General features: G+C 36.6%; 1 protein-coding gene and 1 pseudogene across 1 annotated transcript in view; one reads left to right on the top strand and one right to left on the bottom strand.

Annotated features, from left to right (window-relative positions):
- The window catches only part of LOC111155253 (B double prime 1, subunit of RNA polymerase III transcription initiation factor IIIB), a 92,606-nt gene that overhangs the window by 4,751 nt on the left and 68,185 nt on the right, over nucleotides 1–19,670 (bottom strand). Inside the window, exons 30-38 of the mRNA XM_022515359.1 lie at nucleotides 18,692–18,849; nucleotides 11,181–11,331; nucleotides 10,762–10,939; nucleotides 8,364–8,427; nucleotides 7,828–8,014; nucleotides 6,597–6,804; nucleotides 2,979–3,018; nucleotides 2,101–2,368; nucleotides 1,378–1,624 (exon numbers count right to left, since the gene is read on the bottom strand). Of these exons, the coding sequence (XP_022371067.1) occupies nucleotides 1,378–1,624; nucleotides 2,101–2,368; nucleotides 2,979–3,018; nucleotides 6,597–6,804; nucleotides 7,828–8,014; nucleotides 8,364–8,427; nucleotides 10,762–10,939; nucleotides 11,181–11,331; nucleotides 18,692–18,849 (1,501 nt within the window). The remainder of the gene's footprint in view (nucleotides 1–1,377; nucleotides 1,625–2,100; nucleotides 2,369–2,978; nucleotides 3,019–6,596; nucleotides 6,805–7,827; nucleotides 8,015–8,363; nucleotides 8,428–10,761; nucleotides 10,940–11,180; nucleotides 11,332–18,691; nucleotides 18,850–19,670) is intronic.
- LOC111155268 lies at nucleotides 14,736–15,761 on the top strand (annotated as a pseudogene).

The raw sequence follows: 19,670 nt of genomic DNA, 5'->3' as shown, positions 1-19,670 counted from the left end.
AGGGGGTTGAGGCCTCTGCCTTCGGCTCAGGTCATGATCCCAGGGTCCTGGGATCGAGCCCCACATCGGGCTCTCTGCTCAGCGGGGAGCCTGCTTCCTCCTCTCTCTGCCTGCTTCTCTGACTCTCTGCTCAGCAGGGAGCATGCCTCACTAATAATAAAAGAAATGCTAATTAAACAGATGAAATTACATTTCTACCCTCTACTGTCATATTAAATAAGAAAAAAATTTATTTTCAAGCATTAATATCTAACGCTGGCAAGTCTACGACCTTAACTGGCACAGTTACACTGCTGATAATTTTTTTTTTTTAAAGATTTGTATTTATTTATTTGACAGAGAGATCACAAGCAGGCAGAGAGAGAGGAGGAAGCAGGCTCCCTGCTGAGCAGAGAGCCCGATGTGGGGCTCGATCCTAGGACTCTGAGATCATGACCTGAGCGGAAGGCAGCGGCTTAACCCACTGAGCCACCCAGGCGCCCCACACTGCTGATAATTTTAACAACTGTTCTCCACAGTCATTTGGCTACAATAAAGATTCATAACATACTGATCCCAGAAAATAATTCTAGGAAATATAAAATATTTTTAAACATGTTAAAGACAGTCTTTGCAAAAGTACTCCTTTTGAGACTCATGCTATCTAATAGGTCACCAGCCTTTTCTGTGTTGAAATCCCAAGTAACCAATCCCAATACTCTTCCAAAGTTTCTGATGTAAGTTCATATATGTTTCCATCCCAGGACTTGCCATATGAACATCTATAGCATGTAGAGAAATGAAACATGCAAATAAATTCTAATTTTACTATTCCTTGAATTCTTATGGATTTCAGGACATTTCCCCCAAAACAAATAAAACACCAGCACCATTCTGTTTTGCTTCCACAGATCAAAAAGTTCTCTGCGTTAAAGGAATGACAATTAAAGTGTCCATGTACGGCTGGCTTAAATGCCTCTGTACTAAAGGAGTTGTAACTTCCTAATTCAATACCTTATCTTCCTTTCTTATAGTGAGGTATGATGGGGAGAAGACAGACAAGAGATGCTCTGAAACAATTTCTAATAGCCAAATGAAAATAGCAATTGCCATGTTTTTCCTAGTTGAGTCTGATTTCTAACCCATTCTTTTTTTTTTTTTTTTTAAGATTTTATTTGTTTATTTGACAGACAGAGATCACAAATAGGCAGAGAGGCAGGCAGAGAGAGAGAGGAGGAAGCAGGCTCCCCGTTGAGCAGAGAGCCTGATGCGGGGCTCGATCCCAGGACCCTGGAATCATGACCCGAGCCGAAGGCAGAGGCTTTAACCCACTGAGCCACCCAGGTGCCCCTCTAACACATTCTATACAAACAATAAAATATAACAGTTATCACATACCTGAGTTGCTGAACTGCCAGTATTCTCAGATTGAGTATCAACAACACTTGGAGATGGAGGCTGATCAGAGGACTCTTGGATTTTTTTCTGGCTTTCACTGAGCGGATTTGATCTTTTCAAATTCTTTCTTGATACAGGTATAAGAGGTTTTAGACGTTTCTTATTATAAACCTGAGTAGGTTCATCAGACTCCAAACTATTCTTTGAACATATTAAAGACAAAAATCCCAGGGGTCTTCTGCCAGGTCTAGAAATGCAAATGTAAAGATATTCAAGAATATGCAAGAAGAGAGATTCCTAATACCAACTTCTTTCCATGAATGCTAAAATGGCACATGTGATACCACATTAGTGGTATCAGCATATCTACTAAATATCTGTATTATTTTGATCATTACATACCAGTGGCTGGTATACCATCATACCAGCAGGTGCCAATGCAGATTTTCTACCTAAAAAGTTAATTTCAGCATTTAAAGTTAAGCTCCTGTTATATGGAATGTAGTATTTATCTGAAGAGTCCTACAAAATGCTGACTACCGAATTTCCTTTGATAAAACTCCTTCCCTTTACATTACTGACAGAGAGATATGTTTATAAAACAGCATCCTTAGTAGTGAACTTAGTCTTTACATATATATCATATCTGTTGCATACAGGTCACATTTACCCTTTGAGAAAGAGAAATGGAGAGAATCTCTGTTAAAGAGCATCTCATGGTACCTGGATAATGGGGTTTTTGAAGATGATGCAATGCTATTCATTTGTTCAGACTTCGAAGCAGCACAAGTTCCCTCCTCCTTGGCAGACACAATCCTCTCATCCTGAGGTAACTGAGATGTACTTTTTTCTATATGTGTATCTGTTATTTTATCAAGAGACCCAGATCCTATACTCTGAAAAGCTGGTTCAAGTTGCTCTTTCTGAGGTTCTGGAGTTATATGTGTGCTTCCTGAGGTAGGAAAGATACCTTGTTCCTTGTAAGACTCCCCTTCAAAAATGAAGACAAATGATAAACACAGAGAACACATATTGAAATCTGTATATACAACTGAAATGTAATATTTGAAGGAAACAAATCATGACATTCTACCATTAACTTACTCTAATAAGAATAAACTAAATTATAAATTAATATGTAAGTCATCTGGACTATTAAGAACTTTGTTGCTGGTAAAAAAAAAAAAAAAGTATGGTTAGAATTTTTTCATTCAGATACAAACATATTTTGACCTAGAAAATCTTTCTCCATAAATCTATCTTCAACTAACAAAATAAGAGTTATCACCTGCTAATCCCTGGGTAGTAAACCAAAGGAACTATAAAAACTCTCTTATGCTCAGCTTTCTAATTCCTAAAATATAATTGTTCAGCTTTTACAGGACATCCTGTAGCCACATGGTTTTCTATTAATTACAGGATTAAAGTAGCTTGGTATGGCTATGAAAGTGCCAAATCCAAGATCTCAGCTGGGGAGAAAAACATAAGAATCAAAGCAAGATTCTTAGAGAAAGTGAGCAAGATCTCTTCTTCAATTCCAAATTTGAACAGATGCATCAAAAATAGCCAATTGTAATCACATTAAAATTTATTTCACTCACCTGTTTCCTCAGAAGCATTTATCATTTCCTTTGAACACACCTGTTTTAAGAAAATTAAGAAAAAAAAATTTATCAAGTAAAACTTCTTTCTTTCTTTCTTTCTTTCTTTCTTTTTTTTTTTTTAAATAAAGTAAGCATGTATCTCCCAGAAACCTCTGGGGTAAAAAGATGTCTTATGGAAATGCTACCAACATTTATGAAAAAGACATTGCTACTGTTACTAAATCTGTTCCAGAGCACAGTAAAAGAGAAGTTTTCCAATGCTTTTAGTAAACCAGTGTTAATATTAATTCAAATTCTGATTATAACCAGTACAAAAATATCAAATATAATAGTACAAGCATAATTCAGCAACATATCAAAAGACTAACACATCATAATCAAGCAGAGTTTGTCTCAGGAATGCAAAGATGTTTCAGTATGTGAAATTTAGTATAAATCAACTGAACTGAGGAGAAAAATAATACCCCCATCTGTATGTTTATGGGGAAAGTATCCAATATTATTCATACTTTAAAAAAAGACATTTTCTTAACACCATAAACTATAATTACTGCAATTCAAAACCAGCATTCCACTTCATAAACACTGGAAATATTCTCATTTAAATCAGGAATAAGAAAAAGATGTCTACTATCAGGACTGTTTTCTGGTATTTTTTGAGTTTTATTAGCCTATATAGAAAAGAGAAAGAAATTAAGTGTATACAAAGTATATGAGATGAATTAGAAAACCCAACAGAATCAAGTGAAAAATTACTGTAGGTGGTAAGGGGAATTCAGTAAGCTCTCTACTGTTTTGTTGTCAATGATAATGACAACAAAAAAGATAAAATTCTTAGGGGATGACCTAATAAGAAACGGACCAAAATTTAAATGAAGAACTGAAAATACCACTGAGACATAAAAGAGTAACTAAACAAGTGGAAAGACATACTATGTTTTTGAATTAAAAAAAAAAAAAATCCAACATAACAAAAATTCTGACACCAACTTTCCCTATGTTAACTGGTCAAGTTAACATGATCCTAATTTAAGTATCAATAGTTTCTTTTTTTTTAAGCTCTAAACAAGTAAATTCTAAAATTAACATCAACTTTAGGACATATACCCAGCTAGGAAAAACTTGAAAAAAATAAAATAATGTGCAGGGGAGAGAGAAACTTTCCATTTAAGATAGCAAAGCATTTAAAAACTACAGTAATTTAAAACAGTGGGACACTGTTGCCCTAGAACAAACAGGTGAGTCTCAAAGTGGAAGAAAATTCAAGAGTACACTCAAATACGTATGGGACTTCATATCCAATAAGTGGAATTTTAAATCAGTGGAGAAAAAATGAATTATTCAACAAATGGTGTTGGTACAACTAAGTAGGCACCTGGAAAACATGAAATTGGTTCCACTCTTCTAACACCAAAATAAATTCTAAGCAAATCATTAATGTTATCTCTAAGAATTTATACTAAATCTCAAGGAAGACTTTCAATGTGTAACACAATCCCCAGAAGCCATACATAAAAAGACTGATAAATGGATTACATAAAAAAATGTTTGCATGTCTCTGTGACTGCAGTATGTGTGCATTCTAGAATTTACAACTGTAACTTCAACATTTAATAAGCATTTTTTTATTGTCAGAATGTTTTAAGTTTAAAAAGTAAAAATCACAAATAAGATCAAAGAGGGGTCTGGGTGGCTCAGTCGCTAAGTATGTGCCTTTGGCTCAGGTCACGATCCCAGAGTCCTAGGATTGAGCCCCACACTGGGCTCCCTGCTCAGTGGGGAGCCTATTTCTCGCTCTGCCTCACCTGCAACTCCCCCTGCTTGTGTGATGCTCTTCCTCTCTCTGTCAAATAAGTAAAATCTTACAATAAATAAATAAAAATTTTTTTAAAAACCACAATGTTTGAAAGGAATGCTGATAAACTGATGAAACTGGGTGACTGATACATTATACTTCCTTACGTTTTTAAGTTCTTAAAAATTTTCGTATTAAAAAAATCCGGGGCACCTGGCTGGCTCAGTGTATAGAGCATGTGACTCCTGATCTTGGAGCTGTAAATTTAAGCCCCGCATTGGGCATAGAGATTATTTAAAAATAAAATCTTACCCCATACCCAAAAAACCAACCAAAAAGAAGTCTGCAAAAAAAAAAAGAACACACACAAAAAGAGTCAAAAGACAAAAAGTAGGAAAAAATATATGCAACTCCTTCAAAGACATACACAACACAGAGTTCCTCCAAATCTCTAGGAAAAAGATCAACAACACAACCAGAAAAATGACTAAAGAATACAAAGTCAGTGGCGTCTGGGTGGCTCAGTGGGTTGGGCCTCTGCCTTCGGCTCAGGTCATGATCTCAGGGTCCTGGGATCGAGCCCCGCATCAGGCTCCCTGCTCAGCAGGGAGCCTGCTTCCCTTCCTCTCTCTCTCCGCCTGCCTCTCTGCCTACTTGTGATCTGTCTGTCAAATAAATAAATAAAATCTTTAAAAAAAAAAAAATTAAAAAAAAAAAAGAATACAAAGTCATTTCACAGAGAAAGGAATACAAAAGGCTTCTAAGTATATGAAAGATATTTAACCTTACTTGTCATAAGAGAAATTAAAACCATTCAGGGTGGTTGGGTTATGGACATTGGGGAGGGTATGTGCTATGGTGAATGCTGTGATGATGGTTCATAGACCTGTACCCCTAGGGCAAATAATACATTATATGTTAGTAAAAAAAAAAAAATTCTGTGATACCATCTTCCACCCATCAGATATACAAGAATCCACTGCCTCTGTTGTCTGCCCTCACATAAGGACTACTGGTCTTCAACTATCCCTTTGAGAAAAGAGATTCTAAATCAACTTTCCCAAAAATAAATAAATTAATTAACTCTTCCACAGTGTAGCTGCACAGTGAGATAAATTATCATGGGTATTGGAAACATAAACAAGTGGGTGCCAAGAAACCTTTAACATAGTGGCTGGTGATCAAATCCACATAGTTATCTTCAGGCTTCCCAAAGACAGTGATGACTGAGCTAAAGAAGTTTCTATGTTTGGCAAGAAAATGTTTCATAAAAAGGTAATAAAAGAAATGCCCTGGGACGTGAAGAAAGATGGTGCTTTCTAGAAACTGAAAGATGGCCAATATGGTTAGAGAGTGAGGCACACCGTGAGATCAGAGATAGAAATGGGCCAGACAAATAGAGGGCCTCTAAGGTTCTGGTTTTCTTCCTAAAAGCAATGGATAGCTTTATGCGTTATGGTAATACTGATGATGATACTACTATTACTATTTTACAGAACAGGAAACTCATTCACAGAAATAATAAATCCCAACTCAGGTCCCAAAACTGTTAAAGGATACAGCTGGGATCCAGATCTGTAGGACAATTTTGGCTTTTTTTTTTTTTAAGCCATTACCAAAGAACTATGAATGGGCTTCCTGACTAATGTCTATCAATTTTCATCTAGAACAGCTGAAAATGAGAATCCAAAACCAGTTTTAGCTGGATTATTAATGGTGAAAAGTATTAGAACTGTCTTTATATAAAGAGTCTAAAGAAAGAAACAGAAATGGATCTGTTGTAATATGGCCATCTTATTTGCTTGATAATTCTATCTTACCTCGGAGGTATAATTTTGACAATCATCTCCTGAAGTGAGCAAACTTTTTTTGGGAGGAGGAACCTGGTCACTTTCTTCAAGCATACAGTGAAATCTCTTCCTAGATATAAGATCCAAATTAGCAGGAGGAGGCTCTTCAGAATCATCTTTTCCAGGATCAGATAAACACATGGTATTCAGACCAACTGAAGTTACTGGAAAACTCACACTGTATAGAAAATGCATACATATGAAATTAGCAAATTAGAAGCTACTTAATGAGGTAAAAGGTTGAACTATTCCAGTGAAAACTGCCAAAAAAACTTCCAAGTAACTAATATATATATATATAGCCATAGTCACAAAAATGTTTGTTTTGAGAGCCATTCATACTCAAAAACTCACAACTTAAATTCCATAATACTAAATTAAATCCAAGGTATAAAAATAGTGTTTTCCTTATCTAGAAAGTTAAAATTTTAATCTAAAATGCCTCTTACTTATATAAAAGGCTAACATCTAATGCTACTTGACAGAGAACTAAGCATCTTAACCAGTGACTGTTAAAATACAACAATTCTCTAGTAAGGAATTTTAAAAGCAGTATTAAAATATATAGAAATGGGGCGCCTGGGTGGCTCAGTTGGTTAAGTGTCTGACTCTCGATCTCAGCTCAGGTCTTGATCTCAGGGTTGTGAGTTCCAACCCCACGTTGGGCTCCACATTGGGCATGGAAGCCTACTTGAAAAAAAAATACACACACACACACACACACAGAGAAACATCCTTCTGGCAATTTCTGTGAATATGTATTTATTTCAGAATTTAAAATATATTAAGCTTACAAAGTAACCACACACCTTTGATAGACAACATTTTACAATCCGAACAGCTAAATTTTTTTAGCTTTCAAAATGCTTAGGATACCAAATAAGTTTCACACAAAAGTATTATACATTTAAATGGCAGCTCTATCAGGTATAAAATCAACAATTTCTTCTCTAACTTATCACATAATTATTAAATAAGAGCTTTGAGATAATTATAAATAATGCTGGTGAACAATTTACTCAGTTAATACTATTCAACTCATAAAGCACCTTTCCTCCTAGCAAAAAGAGTTCAGTTCCCAGGTGATGTATGGAAGTGTTGAATCACCATAATGTATACCAGAAACTAACACTGCACTGTATGATAACTAACTGGAATTTAAATAAAAAGTAAAAAATAAATAGTTTAGCTTATTCATTACCTCATGTCACTCCTTTCTTCTGTATTCACGGATTTGATCAATATGGGTGCTGGCAGTAAAGGGTTTGGCATTAACTGTGCACTGGTATCACTAAATTCTTCTACAGCATTGGTTGGGATTTCCACCAGAGTTAAAATGAATGCTTGTTCATCCTCACCATCTTGATGTACATTAGCAACTAGATTCACTATCAAAGTTTGAAAGTTAATCATGAAAAGCTGAACTATGAAAATCATTAATTTATTAATTTATTACATTTCTAAAAAGTCTCACTATAACTTATCCCATGAATAAAAAGCAAATTATACCCACAAAAATAAAAAGTAATTTCATAAAGGATAAAAAGTTCACTATAGAGAAGATTTTTAATTCGGAATAATAACACTTATACACAAAATACTTCAAGTTTTTCGTTTGTTTTTAATTTAAGACTGTCATAGACTAAAAAACTATTTTGTTTTTCCATAGTCAAATGGGGTAGAGGAATAAAAGCTGTACTATTAGGTTTGGTGATACTTTATCGAAGATTATCATACCTGTTAAGTCTTGAGAACTGATTACATTCTCTTGTTGGACTTCTGGCATACTAGTTAGTGTATCCTAAAAAAATTTAAAAAGTTAAAATACAAGAATGAAGTTGACCAAATTTTTATTTATTTATTTATTTATTAAGATTTTATTCATTTGACAGAGAGAGACAGATAGTGAGAAAGGGAACGAAAGCAGGGGTAGTGGGAGAGAGAACAGGTTTCTCACTGAGCAGGATGCCCAATGAAGGGCTTGTTCCCAAGACCCTGGGATCATGACCTAAGCCCAAGGCCGACAACTGAACCACCAAAGCACCCCTAATTCTAGTTTTAAAAAGTTTTCCAGACAATTGGATATAGTAAGAGTTACTGCTTCAAAACTCAACTTTTTAACCATATACAATTTTTCAAATGTTCTGAAACTTTTAGTTATACAAATAACTTTTGATTATTTAAATATATATGTACAAAGGAATTCAGACTAAATTGTTAAATACATGAACTTTATAAAATTATTTTTAAAGTAACAGGAAAGGGAGATTCAAACCCCTCAACCTTTCCTCTATCCCCATTACAGCAGCTCTTGTCCTATCTGAATGGAAGCAAACTGCCTGTCTCCTCGCCACCAGCACAGCTCCTTCCAATCTGTTCTCCAGAAAACTGCCAACACTGTATTCTCTAAAATGCAATTCTTACTGTAATTCTTTACTGCTTAAAATTTTCAAACTCTCCTTTTGTAACCAACAATGTCAGTAATCGATTCAGGCAAGCATCACCAATGGATACTAAAACTACTGGGGAGAAGGTGTCTGGGTCTTAAATTGCTAACACAATGTACAAAAGATGCTGTTTAATGTAGAAATCTAGCAGGCACCATGCTAGCCAAGTAATTAGTCCACATCACCAACAATGAAACAAGCTGACAGCACATGCCTGCTGAGGGGATACAAAAGGAAGAACACAACAACACCTAAGTAGTTCAATCTGTATCTAAAATGAGGAACAAAGCACAAAAACCAGATTATGAATTAGCTTGCAATGTCAAGCTCACAAAAGAGGGAAGAGTGCAGGGGACCTACTCTAGATGAAAAGAGAGTAAAGAGAATGACAACTAAACGCAGTATGAGAGCCCTGGTTGAAACTATGTATTACATATAATTTTAAAATCAGTATTAGATAATATGGTAATACTGACTGTGACAACAGTATCATCATTTCTCTATTAAAAACATCCTTGTTGGTATCGAATATAAGCTGGAATATGTATGAATGAAGGCTCATGTCTGCTCTCAAATGGCTCAGTTTCTTGAAAGTATCTATCTACAGAGATGGAGAGCATGACAGAAAAGGCAAATAAGCAAAATGTTAATGATTAATTAATCTAAGTAAAAGTTATATGAGAATTCTATTTAAGATCTTTACAACTCTTCAATGAGTTTGAAATTATTTCAAAATAAAAAGTAAAACAAGTTGGGGGTTAGGGAAAGTCCCATACATTTGGATATACTCCAAATTCTTGCAAGTCATAAAAACCCCTTTTATGATCCGCTCTCAGGTTGCCTACCTCACTCATCTTAAACTACTTCTTCATTTATATCCTACTCATAACTACTTATCCCTGAACATGAAATGCTGTTTCATACTTATTCTTAACACATGTTCTTCTCCCTTCAACTGGCTAATTCATATCTGTTCTTCTAGATCAAGGGCTTTTTCAGTCCTGGCTACACATCAGAATAACCTGAGGAATTTTAACAACAGCAACAGAAAGCAAATGTCTAAACCCTATTTCCGGAGACTGATTTTACTGGACTGGGTTGAGGACCACCCTTTTAGTGTCTTGTGCAACTTGCTTTCACAGCACCTACCAGAGTTTAACCATTCTTATCCTCAACAATTTCTCACAACTCTGTCCCTCCAGTACCTTACGCGGTACCGAACATGTAGTAATAACACCTCAAAAAAATACCTGCAATGTGAAAGCAGTTCTCAGATTCAGTGGCCCACAAGCAAGAGGTAAACACTGTACAAAACCCTTTTTCAAAACTTTCACAGCAAAGCTACGTATTGGCTGTTTTATCTGTGCTCAAAAGACTAAAAACACACTCAATAAAAAATTCTATCACAATACATTCTTGCAAAGGAAAAACTGTAAGGAAAGAAAACAGATAAGGGATCACCAAGTAGCCAGGGTGCTAAAGGGGGGTGGGTGTATAAAAAAGGGCCCTGGGGAATCTGGGGGATGATGGAACTGCTCATGTGTTGTTTACATGACTATATGTTTGTCACAACTTGTACAAGTACACACTTAAGAAGGTGAAGTTTATTGTATGTAAATTATACCTTATTTTTTTTTAATGGGGAATAAACACCCAGCCACCCCATGTTATATTTTATTTTCTTTTACCTCTGACATATGAAGAGCAAGCACATTGTCTCCTTTAGAGTCCTTTCCCTGGGGCTCTTCGACAGAACTCTCAGGGAGAACCACATCTGAACCAAGTATATGGGGTCTTGTCTCAAAGGAAACTGGAGCAACTGATGATATCTGAACCTTTTGAGATTCCTCTTCCTGATCATCATTTCTGAAAAAGAGATTAGTACATATTTGAATTTCAGAGTATGTATTAAAGTTCTGTACTGAAACCAAGTGGACAACTACAGAGTAATGTTTAGAGTTGTGAGTCGAAGATTTAATGGTGTTCAAGTTTCTAAAATATATTTAATGCAACAGAACCCTCCTTTTCCAATCAAACAGCTATAGCTACAGCTAATGACTATAGTTGAAACAGAATTTATACCAAATACCAGAATTTCTCTTTTTACCTTTCAGTTAGATTTGCTTCTTGAGAAATAGCAGTCTCTCCAATACCATGTTCACAAGCCAATTTGCTCTGCTCCTTACTCTCTGCTGTTCTAAGTGATCCAAGGTTTTCATCTTGTAATTCCGTTGCTTCAGAAATATTTTTCTCAGTTTCTTAAACAAAAAATACACTTAAGATATAGTCCAAAACAGCACAGCTAAAACCTCCATATTAGTTAGAAATATGTTCTCTCTTTAAAGACTGATCACTATATAGTGGCTCTTCCAAATTTCTCTTAATCCAAAAATCAAACTTACACACAGCAGTAAGAGTGGTCCTGGCCGATGAGATTTTTGAGGCAGATGATTAACGAATCCTACACTGTACATATTTCACTCATGGCTGCCATAGCAATTTTATGTCCACTCCATGGTGACAGCAGTGTAATTACAAACCCACATATAAAAGAATTTTAGAACTGGGTACACATGAGGTCTGGCTAGTTCCACCTTGGGCAAAGTGTTAGGGAGGGAGCTATTCTAAAAACAATGTCACAAAGAAGAAGAAAATGACTTCTACATAAAAGAGTTACCTTCAAATCGCTATCAAAATACCAACAGCATTTATCACAAAACTACACCAAATAATACTAAAATTTGTATGGAACCACAAAAAAACTCTGAAGAATATACAATGTGTAAAAGACGTGTCTCTTCAATAAATGGTGCTTGGAAAACTAGACAGCTACCAAAGACTGAAATTGGACCACTTTCTAACTCTATATACGAAATATAAACTCAAAATGGATTAGAGAGCTAAACATGAGACCAAACCATAAAAATCCTAGAAAAAAACACAGGCAATAATTTCTCTGACATCAGCTGTAGCAACATTTTTCTAGATATGTCTCCAGAGGCAAGGGAAACAGAAGCAAAAATAAACTATTGGGACTGACAGCGAAGGAAACCATCCACAAAATGAAAAGGCAACCTACCAATTCAGAGAAAATATTTGCAAATGATACATCTGATAAGGGGTTTGTATCCAAAATATATAAAGAACTTATACAATTCAACACCAAAAAACAAAACAATCTAATTAAAAAATGGGCACAGATGGGGCTCCTGGGTGGCTCAGTTAGTTAAATGTCTGAATCCTGATCTCAGGTCTTGATTTCAGAGTCATGAGTTCAAGCCCTGTACTGGGCTCCATGCTGGACATGGAACCTATTTAAAAACAAACAAACAACAACAACAAAAACAAAAAAAAGGGTCTTCCAAAGAAGATATACGGATGGATAATAGATATGAAAAGATGCTCAACATAACTAATCATCAGGGAAATGCAAATCAAAACTACAAGATATCACAACCAGAATGGCTAAATATAAAAACAAAAACAAAACCCAAGAAATAGCAAGTGTTAATGAGGATACAGAGAAAAAGGAACACTTGTCCACTAATGGTGGGAATGTAAATTGATGTAGCCACTGTGGAAAATAGTAGGGATGTTTTTCCAAAAATCACAAATAAAAATACATATGATACAATAAATTCTAGTACTAAGTATTTACACAAAGAAAATGAAAAGACGGATTCCAAAGATATATGTACCACCCCAAAATTTACTGCAGCATTATTTACAAGAGCCAAGATATGGAAGAAACCTAAGTGTCCATCAGTACATGAATGGATAAGGAAAATGTGGTATATATACACAATGGGATATTACAAAGCCATTAAAAAAGTTGTAATTGGGCTGTTTGTGAACTGGATGGACCTAGAAGGTATTATGTTAAGTGAGGTAAGTCAAACTGAGAGAGACAAATACCATATGATTTCCCTCATATATGGAAACTTAAGAAAGCAAATAAATATACAAATGAAGAGAATAATCGACCTATAAATACAGAGAACAAACTGATGGCTTCCATAGGGGAGGGAGTAGGAAGACAGACAAAATAGGAGGAGATTGGGAGATACAGGGTTCCAGTTATGGAATGAATAAATCACGGGAATAAAAAGCACAGCATAAGGAATAGTCAATGGTACTATAATAGCATCATATAGTGAAAAATGGTAGCTCTACTTGTGGTGAGCACAGCACAATGAACAAACTTGTTGAATCACTATGTTGTACACCTGAAACTAATATACTGTGTGTCAACCACACTCAAATCAAAAGAAATTTTTAATAAAAATAAAAAAGGTAACTTCAGCCTACACACTGAAATAGCTTTTGGGTACTTCTGAACTCAGAGTAAGTAACGGAATTAACTAACTGAATCATTAAGCATTGCTGGTTGAAAGGAAATCCCAGAAATCAGGAACCCCAAAACAGGGCAAAGATGATGCTAACTATCCAGATCTTCTACCTATAGGGCTTAAGACAATCTAGACAGCCTACTATATACACTGTTTTCCTGCTCTTATTAGCATGTGAAGCAGATGGGCCCTTGGCAGGGAGGGAAGGTGGAAAAAGAAGTAGGAGTAGGATTCAACATGTACACCACAATCTAGTGAGGCCATTAAAAAAAAAAAAAAGAAGAGAACGCTAGGTAATCATACAGAAAGATTTTTTTCAATATACTAATCTTTAAAAACAGAGTGCTACTGGGGGACCTGGGTGGTTTAGTCCATTATGTGTCTGCCTTTGGCTCAAGTCATGACCTCAGAGTCCTGGGATCGAGCCCTGCATCAGGCTCCCTGCTTAGCAGGGAGTCTGCTTCTCCCTCTGCCTCTGCTCCTTCCCCCTGTTCATTCTCTCTCTCTCAAATAAATAAATAAAATCTTTAAAAACTCGGGGCGCCTGGGTGGCTCAGTGTGGTTAAAGCCTCTGCCTTTGGCTCAGGTCATGATCCCAGGATCCTGTACTCAAGCCCCGCATCAGGCACTCTGCTCAGCAGAGAGTCTGCTTTCCCCTCTCTCTCTGCCTGCCTCTCCGCCTACTTGTGATCTCTGTCAAATAAATAAATAAAATCTTCTAAAAAATAAAAATACATAAATTAAAAACAGAGTGCTACAATATAAAGAACTCAGTAATAAAACAAGTTTCCCAATACAAAAATGAGCAGATTTAGAGCACCTGGGTGGCTCAACTGGTTAAGTATCCAACTCTTGATCTCAGCTCACGTCTTGATCTCAGGGTCATAAGCCCCGTGTTAAATTAAAAAAAAAAAAAAAAAAAATGAGCACAGACGTGAACACATGTCTCTAAAGAAAAAATAAAAATACGCACATAGAAAGATACTCAGTATCAATAGTCATGAAAGAAATTCAAAACAAAACCAGGAGGTACTTCAAACTGACTAGACTATCTAATAACAAGTGTCTGAGAGGATAAAGAGAAAGCAAAACCCTCACAAAATGTTGATGAAAAGACACAATATTGGGCCACCCGGCTGGCTCATTCAGTAGAACATGTGACTCTTGATCTCAGGGTTATAAATTCAAGCCCCACATTGGGTACAGAGATTACTTAAAAATAGCCCCTCGTCCGGTCCGTCCCGTCACATCCCGTCTTGTCCCGTCCCCTCGGGTGCCAGTGCCGATGAGCACTGGCGGCAGCGGGGCTTTTTTCTTACTCCTGGTCCCTTCTCCAGCTGCCCTTCCTGACCTGTCGCAGGGCCGGCCGCTTCTCTGGCCCCAGGATGCAGAATGTGATTAACACGGTGAAGGGAAAAGCACTGGAAGTGGCTGAGTATCTGACCCCAGTCCTCAAGGAATCAAAGTTTAAAGAAACAGGTGTTATCACCCCAGAAGAGTTTGTAGCAGATGGAGATCACTTAGTCCACCACTGTCCAACATGGCAATGGCTACAGGGGAAGAACTGAAAGTGAAGGCATACCTACCAACAGGCAAACAATTGTTGGTTACCAAAAATGTGCGATGCTACAAGCGGTGCAAACAGATGGAATATTCAGATGAACTGGAAGCTATCACTGAAGATGATGATGGTGATGGGGGATGGGTAGATACTTATCATAACACAGGTATTGCAGGAATAACTGAAGCATTTAAGGAGATTACATTGGAAAGCAAGGACAGTATAAAATTTCAAGATTGCTCAGCAATATGTGAGGAGGAGGAAGAAGATGATGAAGGAGAACCTGCAGATATGGAAGAATATGAAGAAAGTGGATTGTTGGAAACAGATGAGGCTACCCTAGACACAAGAGAAACAGGAGAAGCTTGTAAAACTAAAACTGATGCTGGAGGTGAAGATGCTATTTTGCAAACAAGAACTTATGACCTTTATATCACTTATGCCCTTTATATCACTTATGATAAATATTACAAGACAACATGATTATGGTTGTTCAGCTATGATGAGCAAAGGCAGCCTTTAACAGTTGAACACATGTATGAAGACATCAGTCAAGATATGTGAAGAAAACAGTGACCACTGAAAATCACCCTCATCTCCCACCATGTGTTCAGTTCACCCATGCAGGCATGCTGAGGTGATGAAGAAAATCACTGAGACTGTTGCAGAAGGAGGGGGAGAACCTGGTGTTCATACGTATCTTCTAATTTTCTTGAAGTTTGTATAAGCTGTCATTCCAACAATAGAATATGACTACACAAGATACTTCACAATGTAACGAAGAGAGCATAGAATCTATCCTAATTATTGTTTGTTTAAACAATTAACCCCTAGATGTGACCACTGACCATATTCACCAATATGTATAATTTCTCTAATAAAAGGACTTATATGTTTATGCATTAAATTAAAAAAGTTCCACTACCAGACTTATTTAATAAAAATGAGTGTAAAGAAAAAAAAATTTTCTTTAAAAAAAAAAAGAAAGGAAAAAAACAAAAGAAAATACAAAACGTTGCTACCACTTCTGAAACATTTTGGCAGTTTCTCAAAGGTTAAACATGGAATTACCATATGTTCCAGCAATGCCACTTGTAAGTGTAAATCCAAGACAAAGGAAAACTTACGTCCACACAAAAACTTACAAATGAATGTTCTCAGCAGCATTCCTTACAATAGCTAACACACAGAAAACCACCTAAACGCCCTGAATGGATAAATAAAATGTAGTATGATGGAATATTTGGTAAGCAAAAGAAATATCTGATACATGCTACAACACAGATGAGCCTTGAAAACATGCTAAGTAAAAGAAACCAGACACAGAAGACCACATATTATATGATTCCTTCAATATGAAACATCCAAAATAGGCAAAGTTACAGAGACAAAGTAGATTAGTGGTTGCCTAGGGCTGGGAAGGGTATGTGGAGTTGCTACTAATGAAGAAGATTACACAACTTGGGCAATATACTAAACGCCACTGCAGTAAACATTTCAAATGGGTTAACTGTATGATACAGAATTATCTCAGTGAAACTGTTATTTTCAAAAGTACTGAACAGGGGCGCCTGGGTGGCTCAGTCCTTAAGCGTCTGCCTTCAGCTCAGGTCATGAACCCAGGGTCATGCAGGAAGCTTGCTTCTCCCTCTCCCACTCCCCTTGCTTGTGTTCCCTCTCTTGCTATGTGTGTGTGTGTGTCTCTCTCTGTGTCAAATAAATAAATAAAATCTTAAAAAAAAAAAAAAAAAAAAAAGTACTGAACAAAGGGTGCCCGCATAATGCAGTGGGTTAAGCATCCAACTCTTGGTTTCAGCTCAGGTCATGACCTCAGGGTCATGGAATTGATCCCTGAGTAGGGCTCCAGGCTCAGCCAGGGTCTGCTTGGGACTCTCCCTTCCTCTCCCTCTGCCTCTCCACCAGGCACTCTCTCTCTCTCTCAAATAAATAATCTTAAAAAATAAGTAAATAAATAAATGTGCTAAACAGTATATACGATATAGTATGCTCATAATTTTGTTCTTTCTGAAAGGAATGACATATATTTAAATGTTATATTTAATATATGATATATTATATGTTATTTAAATATATTGACAAATATATTAATATTTATTATATATTAATATTTAAATACATGTGTTTATATATATACTGATGTATCTATCTATGTACACACAGTCCCACATTTAGATGCTTATGTCTATAAAATAATGGAAGTCCATGAAAAAAACTTAATGGCAATTTACCACTAGAGATGAGATTGGGGACTGGGAACCAAAGAAGTTTATTAAATTCTATAACTTGGGGACAATGTCTTATTTTTTACCACATGCATGTATAGCTTTTTAAAAACTGTTTGCTTGAATATTCACGTACACACACACACACACAAAATATGACAAAAACGTTAAGTAAATATAGTTAACTCTTGTACAACATGGGGGTTAAGGGCACAAAGCTCCCATGCGGTAGAAATTCTGCATATCTCAATCTCAAAAAACCTGACAACTAACAGTCTGCTGTTGACCAGATGCCTTACTGATGATTTAAGTCGATTAACATATATTTTCTAACTTTTATGTATTAGATATTATATTCTTACAATAAAGTAAGCTCAAACAAATAAAATGTTATTAAGAAAATGCTAAGGAAGAGATGCCTGGGTGGCTCAGTCAGTTAAGCATCTGCCTTTGGCTCAGGTTATGATCTCAGGGTCCTGGGATCAAGCCCCACACAGGGCTACCTGCTCGGCAGGGAGTCTGCTTCTCTCTCTCACTCTCCCTCTGTGCTCTCCTCTCTCTCAAATAAATAAGTAAAATTTAATTTAAAAAAAGAAAATCATAAGAAAAAGAAAATACATTGATAGTACTGTACTGTCTTTATCAAAAAAACTCCATGTATAATTAAGTGTAAGCTTACATACAAGAGGTATCTGGATGTTCTTTGTACTATTTCTTATTCTTGTAAGTTTTCTGTAAGTTTGAAATTATTTCCAAATAAAACATATTTTAAAGATTTTATTTATTTATTTGACAGACAGAAATCACAAGTAGGCAGAGAGGCAGACAGAGAGAGAGGAGGAAGCAGGCTCCCTGCCGAGCAGAGAGCCTGATGTGGGGCTCGATCCCAGGACCCTGAGATCATGACCTGAGCCGAAGGCAGAGGCTTTAACCCGCAGAGCCACCCAGGTGCCCCAATAAAACATATTTTAAAACTTAAAAAAAAAAATCCATGTATGGAGCACCTGGGTGGCTCAAGCAGCTAAGCATCTAACTCTTGATTTCAGCTCAGGTCATGCTCTTGGGGTCAAGATCAAGCCCCACATCAGGCTCCATGCTCAGCACGGACTCTGCTTGGGATTCTCTCTCTCCTTCTTCCCTCTCCTACCTGCTATATATAAATAAATAAAATCTTTTTTTAAAATCCATGTATTGTGGACCCATGGGGTTCAAACCCATGTTATTTTGGGTTTTGGGTCAACTAAACAGAAAAATGGTAATAATGACTGAAGCTAGTTGATGGATTTATTGGTATTTCTTTTTTTTTCTTTTTTTTTTTATTGGTATTTCTTTTATAGCTCATTCTACTTTTTGAAACTTTTTAATACTAAATTAAAATAATTTTAAATGAATATTCCATTTGAAATGCTAATGTGATTTCTCTTGTAAATATAATTTTGTAGCTGTTTAAGGGAACAAAATTTACCTCTTTGACTTTCTACCACTTCTCCTTTGTTTATAAACAAATTGGGAACTTCCTGATGAACACCAAACCTACTGGTCCCTGAAGTCTTAAGATTTGGTTTAGGCTTGGCAAATCTACTTCTTATTCTCAAATTACTGGTCACTTCAGAAGTTGTATTCCTAGAAGAAAGATGGGAAGAGAAAAATCCATCAACCATGTAATAACTATCTCTCTCACCTTCAGACATTCTGATACAGTTATGTGCTACCTTCTTAGGTGCCACAATATCCGTAAGTGTTCATTTTTTAATGCAGAAAATATACAGTGGCAATTTTACTGCAAGTCTGGAGAAGGGAAGAGAATCTGGACCATGTTTATAAAACAGAGACCATATTTACAGAAAACTATTTCATTAAAGCTTCAAAGATGCACATATTACATTTACTTTAATATGCAAACCATTAAGGGCGCTCAGCTGGCTCAGTGAGTAGAGCATGTGGCTCTTGATCTCCTGAGTTCAAGCCCCACGTGGGGTGTGGGGTCTACTTAAAAAAAATGTATTAGGGAAAAAAAAAAAGTGCAAGCCATGGGTGCCTGGGTGGCTCATTCAGTTAAGTATCTGCCTTTGGCTCAGGTCATAATCCCAGGGTCCTGGGATGGAACCCCGTGTCAGGCTTCCTGCTCAGTGGGGAGTCTGCTTATAACTCTTCCTCTGCCTCTTCCCCCTGCTCATGCTCTCTCTCTCTCTCTCTCACAAATAAAATCTTAAGAAAAAAAAAAGCAAACCATGAAACTAAAATCAAACCAGCCTATCCTCTCACTTTAAAGGCTGAGAAACTGGGGCACCTGGGTGGCTCAGTTGGTTAAGTGTCTGCCCTATGCTGAGGTCACAATCCCGGAGTCCCAGGATCGATCCCCAAATCAGGCTCCCTGCCCAGTGAGGAGTCTGCTTCTCCCTCTCTCCTGCCCCTCCCCTTGCTCCTTCTGTCTCTCTCTTGCT

This window comes from Enhydra lutris, unplaced genomic scaffold (assembly GCF_002288905.1).
Source record: "Enhydra lutris kenyoni isolate GAN:26980312 unplaced genomic scaffold, ASM228890v2 scaffoldscaffold40, whole genome shotgun sequence".
Taxonomy (NCBI): Eukaryota; Metazoa; Chordata; class Mammalia; order Carnivora; family Mustelidae; genus Enhydra; species Enhydra lutris.
The sequence above is the reverse complement of the archived record's forward strand: the minus strand, read 5'-3'. Positions and strand labels throughout refer to the sequence as shown.